This window comes from Pyrus communis, chromosome 15 (assembly GCF_963583255.1).
Source record: "Pyrus communis chromosome 15, drPyrComm1.1, whole genome shotgun sequence".
In the NCBI taxonomy this organism is placed as follows: Eukaryota; Viridiplantae; Streptophyta; class Magnoliopsida; order Rosales; family Rosaceae; genus Pyrus; species Pyrus communis.
Genome location: NC_084817.1, coordinates 21,202,479 through 21,209,960, shown reverse-complemented (window position 1 = coordinate 21,209,960; position 7,482 = coordinate 21,202,479). Strand labels below are relative to the sequence as shown.

Genomic DNA, 7,482 nt, shown 5'->3' with positions numbered 1-7,482 from the left:
GCTATAAGGCGGTTCAACGGTCGACACGAGAGCATTTAGATTTCAAATTTCAAATTTGAGAGTCAAACGTGGTCAACTCCCTCTCCACCTTTTTTTTCCTTCCGCGTAAAAACCCTAAAATCATTTTACCCTCTTCATGTTATTTCAGTGTAATTCACAATTTCACATAAACCAAATCCAAAATTGTTTTGTCATCAAGCAATAACAAAAGATAACGCAACTTGAATTATTTTAGAGAGAATTCTTAGATGCAAATTTATAAACTAAACAATTTAGATTATTAATCCTCGGTAGTGCACTTTCATTCATAATTTTTAATCCGTGATCTACGTTTATTTATTTATTATTTTACAAGATACGCACTTGACAGGAGGCAAGTGGTCAGACAAAAAAGATATGCATGGTGCTCGCCTTAATTGTCAGCTGCGCACACAACGGCTACTTCAACAGCTCTATGAGGCGTGGCACAATCATGTCCTCCCAATTCCAACAGCCATAATTTTTTTTTTAAATAAAATGTTGTTAAAATTTTGGGAGAAAAACAAATTCTTTTTTAAATAAAAAAATATCGAAAAGGCAAAAAGAGGAAAATGAGTTACCACACAAGTTTCATATTTGCATTTTCATAACAATGAAAACAAAAATCATTATCAAACATGGTCGTAATGGTTTCCATTGAAAATTTAACCTTAAGTATTCACCTTGTCAAGTTTCACTGGGGCATACTATAAACCTTGCCCTTCAAGCTGTCGCTTATGACACTAACAAATAAGTATGTTCCAATCAAAGAACGTCTGCTATTTGTGTCTCTGCCACAACGAAGACAAAGTGTGATCTAAAAACAAGTAACTTGTAAAACAATCAACAATATTCGGGCTAGCCCGATACTATCCGAGGCTATCCCGAACCTTTTAAAACGACTAAATTTCCGTCTCCGGTGTAAAAATGAGCCAAGGCTTCAGAAGAATCACATTACTTATGGAAGACTGTCCATCCATCATCATGGACTGGCTATAATTACTTGGAAGCACCCTTCTCCGAATGCTTCTCATCGGCAACATCACTAGGAAGATCAGGCCCGCGAGGTATCTTCCCAGGATAATTAGTTGTTGAAGAATCAGACCCCAGCAAACTGCACACGGAAGACAAATTATTAAAAGTTCCGCATAAGCTAGATGTGTGTGTGCGCGCTGTTAAAATTAACGAAGAAGCTCACCTCCTATCGACAATTACCAGTGACCGAAGCTCACAATTAGCAAAGCTGCATAAACAGAATTCCACTCTTAAGCTTAGCATCCATCCAAAATTCAAAAAGAGAAAAAAAAGGGACTCGTTCTCCTTAGTTTAAAGAATAAATATATGAGACCGGTAGAACGATTTTTGTACACAAATGATTATAAACATTATCCCGTGCTGTGGAATGTAATGTGCATGCTCTTGATTTAAAAGTTGGGATAAAACAGCCACCATAACACTTACTGAGTGCATATTTCGCTCTTGATAGACGGATGGCAATCATTTCCAAAAGCATTCAAGGTATGAAACAAGAATCCACTGTGCGAAACAATTGCAATGTCTTTCTCTTTACGAGTCCACAACCTGGACCAATTGAGAGCGGGAAAAGAAACAACTAACAGTTTAACACCTTTCCACATTGCCAATACAAGAATAATTGTCAAAATAGCTGAAATCTATAAAGTAAATCATTAACAAGTAACTTCACGAAATAGTACGAACCATTCGATTTATTGTAAAACTAACAATTCCATTAGTACTACAATCTATTCCAGAAAGGTCAGCTACGACAATGAAACAAATGTAAGCTAAATGTTCAGATGCTATGCAAGATTCTACTCGGTAGAATAAAGATAAAAGCCTAAGCAAGATGCTATGCATGACAGAAACAGAATGATGCTAACAAAATTTGTTGCACTGGTAGTTGGGTCAACACCTATGCAATGAACTCATGTGACACATCCAGCAACTATAAACCGATTTCTGGAATAAATTAAATCCTGAGTTGCTTGAGGTGAGAAAACAGCACAATAGCCGATAGGTGTATCACAACACTTATAATTGAACTCCGGAGAAAACTTGGATTACAAGTCAGCAAAGCTAAAACCTCCATAGGACCATGAATTGGCATAGCATACCCACAACACAATTTTCCTATAGGCACCAATAAAAGAATTCATGTTGTTCACGACATCCTAGTTAAATTTAGATATCATTCTCCTGTCCTCTGCACCATAGGTTTCTTATCACTTTTACTTTTCCTCAATGATTCTTTTCGTGGTGATGAATAATAAAGAAACCAGTAACCAAAAATGCAATGTAACTTAAAGAGTAATTAAGAGATCACCAGTTCAAAAACTTCAGTCCCCTAGCTGCCACTTCTTCATTTTTCTCTCTAACGTCAGGCGTCCACAATATGTCATCCTCATTCTCTATCTAAACAAAGGGTGAACCAGAATACATTCCAATCAATCAAAGTTGATGGTTAGACAAGCAACCAAAACCAAAGTGACAAGTCAAATGACAGCATAGCTTTTCTCAATGTAATTGCAATAAGTCACTTGCCAGTGAAAAATCAATTGCAGGAAAAAGAGGCTGATACTCGCTAATGCTTCTCCTCTTGTCGCATGGATGAACACCCTGCAGGAGAAGAGAAAACATACATTTAAGCATGATGTTCAATTAGAACCCAGTGATTGTGTGAAGGGTGAATAAGGAAATCAAATAAACCCACTTTAATTAATTTATGTGAAAAATTAATGAATAAAATATGTTCAAAAAATAAATATCTCATAAGTTTGTAATTCTGCACGAGCAAAAGGGTGCCTGCTCAAAGGCTCTGTATATAGTAGTATGGATCCGGGTATCAAATTTATATTCAAATCTGACTGCCTAACAGGGTAACAGGTCAGAATAAAATAAAATTCTTTTAGATAACACTGAGTGTGTTGTAAAGTTATACCATTTGCAAAGCAAAAATAACTACTGAAATCAGGATTCTCAAATCCTTTTCCCTAAGGTTTTATTTTATTGTTTGCATGAGTGGAGTCAAAATTACCCAAACCAGACTCCATCTCTCTGCGTTTTTGGTACCTTCTATACAAAGCTTACATAGCTGTTACTAGTTTTAACTTTTAACATGACATACCAAATGTTCCCGGCAAAGCTCCACTGCTATAAATGGTGGGGAGTTTAGACTTGAAATTGCAGGATGGTCACTGTTTCCAGCATTTGCAACCATTAGAGGAGGTACATCTATCCCGTCTGTGTATGCTTGACCACCAAAAACGCCCACTGCTGTCTGCATGGTCCTACAAGGCAACAATTGGTCAAAATAGAGTCCTTTTTCTTTTTTCAACTTCCACCTATTGAAACATTCACACTCTTATTTGTTTGGCGTATGTACTGCATTCTCCTAAAAAAAAAAAACAAATGCACCTTAGCAGCAGCTTAATGTTTCAAGGGACATAGGCTTTACAGATCACTCAATAATTAGTCACGTGCAAAAATGAAATAATAATTCCAAAAGCAGGAACAAATGTTCACTCTATTACATGAAACCACAAAAAGTTAAATTTCTCTAGAGAGGGGCAAATTATCATAGCTGTTATGAGTTTTTAAAAGAGATATATCTAAAAAAAAGGACCATATGCTTAGCAGTCTCAAGTTTCTGAATCATTTCAACGGCACCTCATCATCTTAATGTCTATTTGAATCCAACTCACTTCAACAAATGTAAATTCTTATCTAATCCACTGAAGCAAAAGACCTGCAGCTGTTCATTTTATTTTCTTTACAAAAAACTAGAAAGAATTGTTATAATTATACAGTGCAAGGTAAAAAGCTCTTTTTGACACATGAAAGGAGCCCAGCCAACCTAATTGAAAAGGTAGCATCATTCCTCACTCAGAAATGGAAGCAAAGATGACATTAAGGATGAAATAGTAAAGGAATAAAGGCTTGCAGCATGTCCCCTCTTAAATTAAACTAGTCCATAATTTCACCTATTTCTCATAAATTCTGGGGAAATTGGGTTCGATAACCCTATTGCAAAGGCAGCAATCAAAATTAGTGCTCCTCCTGAATTCAATCTGTACTAGCCCTCTTTGACAAATATACCCTTAGTTTTAAAGACCCTTTTATCAAGTATCCATATGTTGTCCAAATGTTGTTGATATTCATTGATATGTTGTCCACCTGTTATTGATATTTCGTTGATATGTTGCTCATATTTTGTCGATATGGATAAGCCCCAAGTGAAAGGCAATTAATTTCGCCAAAGAGGGCTATTATTGAATACATTTTTGAAGCAGGGCTATTTCGTCAATATGTCGTTGATATAATGCTATTGGTTATTTCTTCTCACAAAATAAACGGGTTCTTCTTAGCTTGTGTATTAGAGAATGCTTTTCTTCATCGAAAATTCTATCATAAAAGTAAGCGTCATGCAAGTTCACAATAAAAGATAAACAGAAGAGAAGGTGGGTCTGCTCCACCAGAGTGAAGTAAAGATCCATGCTGAACTTGATGATAGAAATTTTAGGAGAAAAAAAATTTGAAAACTCGATACCTTAACAAAGGAGATGTTATGACCAAATCAATTTTCTTGGAAAGTCCACATGCTTGAACATGCTTGTGCAGATTACCAACCTGTTGTGAAAGCACAAAATTATTACATGGTATTTGTTGATCTATTATGAGAAAAATAAAAAGAACACTTAGCGGCAGACACAAGGAACTTAAAAGGAGAAATAACTCCAATAAAATCCTCCTTGTAAAACTGTTCTTTTGATGGAATGCCAAAAAAGTTCATTAAGACCGTGTTTTGTACACCCAATTGAACTAAATAGTCCAAAATCAGTGTTTGTACAACTCCTAGCTCTTTAGCAACAGGATTAAAATCATTCAGTTGCTTAAGATCAGTTCACTCCACCTGGAACTAATAACCCCATGTGGAAACTTGGGACTAAAACACAACAGCACCCTTGCTCTGGTTAGAATGACTATGCATTCATGGTATATCTCAACATCACATTGAAACTGGAAAAAAATGTATTCCAGTATTTTGATTATTATTCTAAAAAACTGATTAAGAACTTAATGATGTGTGTCGGGTTGACATGGTCACTACACCATAACAGTTGGATGTTTCCTGGACGTGTACCTAACATTGCATGGGGTTCTATCTGTGCAGAATCAGAATGATGCAGTAAAGGTTTTTTGGTGGCATACATTAAAATACTGGATTCAAGTTTCATGTGAAGTACACCTTTGTGAGCATTTTGGTTCTTAATAATCTAATTTGTCAGCAGTAATAGTTACTTTTGATGGGATGACTATCCATTATTGGCTCGCTCTTTTGAGATGATGCCAAGATCTCAAAAAAAATCTGTCCACTTTTGTGTTGATTTTGTACTTTCGTTAAAATATGAACACTTGAGACTTTCATAGATGTTTACATAATGTGCACAACTTTCCTCATATGTTAATCAATAAAATAATAAATCTGTTAATATTTGAATGTTTTAAAACTGTAGTTAAGTTAGGTCTCCTATTATGTTTGGAAACAAAATCCAGTACACCAAGATCAGACTCTCGGTTCAGTACAACATTAAGCTTACAGAAATATCAGTATATCTAGTACAGCCGGCAGATACTGAACAAACCTTAAAACTCTTATCGGTGTAAAAAGTTCAAAAAGATTTACAATGATAGCATTCTTTTATACCAACATAAACTCAACTAACCAATTACATTAGCAATTACCTGACTCCAGCCAAGAGGGGTAAGATGTGCATCAAAAAGATCATAAGACATGTATGCCGCATGATCCTTCTCGCCTTCCACATTGTGAATCCCTTGTGCATGCCTTACCTGGATATATGATCATTTTGTCAGAAACACCTGAATGCACTTCAAAGACCACAGATTAAACGAAAAGAAAACGCGACTTAAGCCTGTAACAAACCAGGTGAAGAGTTTTAGTTCGGTGCAACGGGTAGAGACTTGGACCTGTAGCGGCATCCATATCTGCATCAATCAAACCCCCAACCCCCCAGAACAGTAAAAATTAAAAAATAAAAAAAATCCACAAAACAGAGATGAGCATATCTCAAAGAATATACCATGAAAATGAATGATGTCAATATTTCAAAAGAATATGGACCAACATTCGCGTCGCACAAAAGCTACAAACAAGGGGCAGAAAACCAGCATAAACTACAATTATATTTGCTTTATAACTGAAAATAAAAGGAAAAAGAAAGATTTCACCTTTTTGACTAGTCATTTTCATTTTAGTCGAGCGATATTTTAATCAATCTAATCTAAATTACCGAAAAAAAAATTTAACTTGTGCACAGATATATTGCTCTAAGCAACTTGACTCTGCGACAAGGGATCTTAGATCTTAGGAAGGAATAAATTGATGGATATCCAATCGCATTACTACCTAATCACGCAACAAACACATAAAAATATTAAAAACTAAACAATAAAATAATAGAAAAATGGTTAATTGTGGCGCCATAAAGCAAAATCCTTGATTAACTAACTAATTAACGCTAGAAATGGAAGATCAGAATAAGAATCAAAACGCACAATCGAAATACAGGTGGTGAGAGTTAAGAAGGAAGAGAATTGCGGTACCTGGAGGCGAAGAGAAGCAGAGAATGGAGGAGCGCGGCGGCGGTTTTGGCGGTGGTGAGATGACTTTTGGGAGCTTAGAAATGGGAGTGGGGACAAAGAGGGGATTTTCGGAGAAGAGAGGGGTATATATAGCAGAAATGGAAACGGTCATGGCTGATGGCTAAATTAGGGATTGGTTAATTTACAGGGACACGTATGAAACCCAGTGAAGGAAGGACCTTGAGATACGTGAAGGGTTGCACTTGCACATGCCGCGGTTCAAGCCCCCTCTCTCTGTAACATCAAATTCAAATCAATCACAATCAATGAGATCAACCAAAAACTTGGAAGTTGGATAAATGTAGTTGGTTTTTGACCCAAGAACAGTTGATTTACTTACTTCGGAACACCATTATGACAATATTCTAAATTAATAAAATGATATCTATGACAAATGTGATCTTAAGTTATCATCAATTCTCGTTACATTTTTTTATTTGTCTTTTCTAATTTATCTTTCTCGCTTATCTTTTATCATTTTATATGTCCAATTCTCTGTTGTTTATTTATTCGAGATACCATTGTGGCATTCGATCATTCAACAAGAAGACTTTTCCAAAATGCACAACTAATTCATATATATCCCTAAAATTGTGAACCAAACACAACACAAATGTTTATGAGCTCATTTGGAAATACTTTCAAATTGAATCAAAGCGCTTTGGTCAAATTAATTTTGGGTTCTAAAAACACATTAAGCGCTTTTCGAAGAAGTATTAGACATGTGCTTTTTGTATGAACTTTTTTAAATGTGCGTTTGTTGCACCGTACTATCTTGAA

The 7,482-nt window shown here is 35.7% G+C and overlaps 1 protein-coding gene across 1 annotated transcript; it reads right to left on the bottom strand.

The window, feature by feature from the left end:
* Positions 1-652: 652 nt before the first annotated feature.
* LOC137717441 (phosphoglycerate mutase-like protein 1) lies at positions 653-6,916 on the bottom strand. Its single transcript, XM_068456816.1, has 10 exons — positions 6,664-6,916; positions 5,984-6,045; positions 5,782-5,889; positions 4,586-4,665; positions 3,164-3,326; positions 2,581-2,655; positions 2,363-2,451; positions 1,480-1,599; positions 1,217-1,261; positions 653-1,132 (listed from the first exon to the last, which is right to left on the bottom strand). The coding sequence occupies exons 1-10, from the start codon at positions 6,812-6,814 to the stop codon at positions 1,018-1,020; spliced, it is 1,008 nt and encodes a 335-aa protein (XP_068312917.1). The 5' UTR covers positions 6,815-6,916; the 3' UTR covers positions 653-1,017.
* Positions 6,917-7,482: the final 566 nt, after the last annotated feature.

Coding starts and splice junctions, on each gene's coding strand:
- LOC137717441 (XM_068456816.1), bottom strand. CDS start 6,814: ATGACCGTTTCCATTTCTGCTATATATACCCCTCTCTTCTCCGAAAAT. Junction 6,046..6,663: donor CTGCTTCTCTTCGCCTCCAG/GTACCGCAATTC, acceptor TGATTGATGCAG/ATATGGATGCCGCTACAGGT. Junction 2,452..2,580: donor CTGCAATTGATTTTTCACTG/GCAAGTGACTTA, acceptor CCCTTTGTTTAG/ATAGAGAATGAGGATGACAT.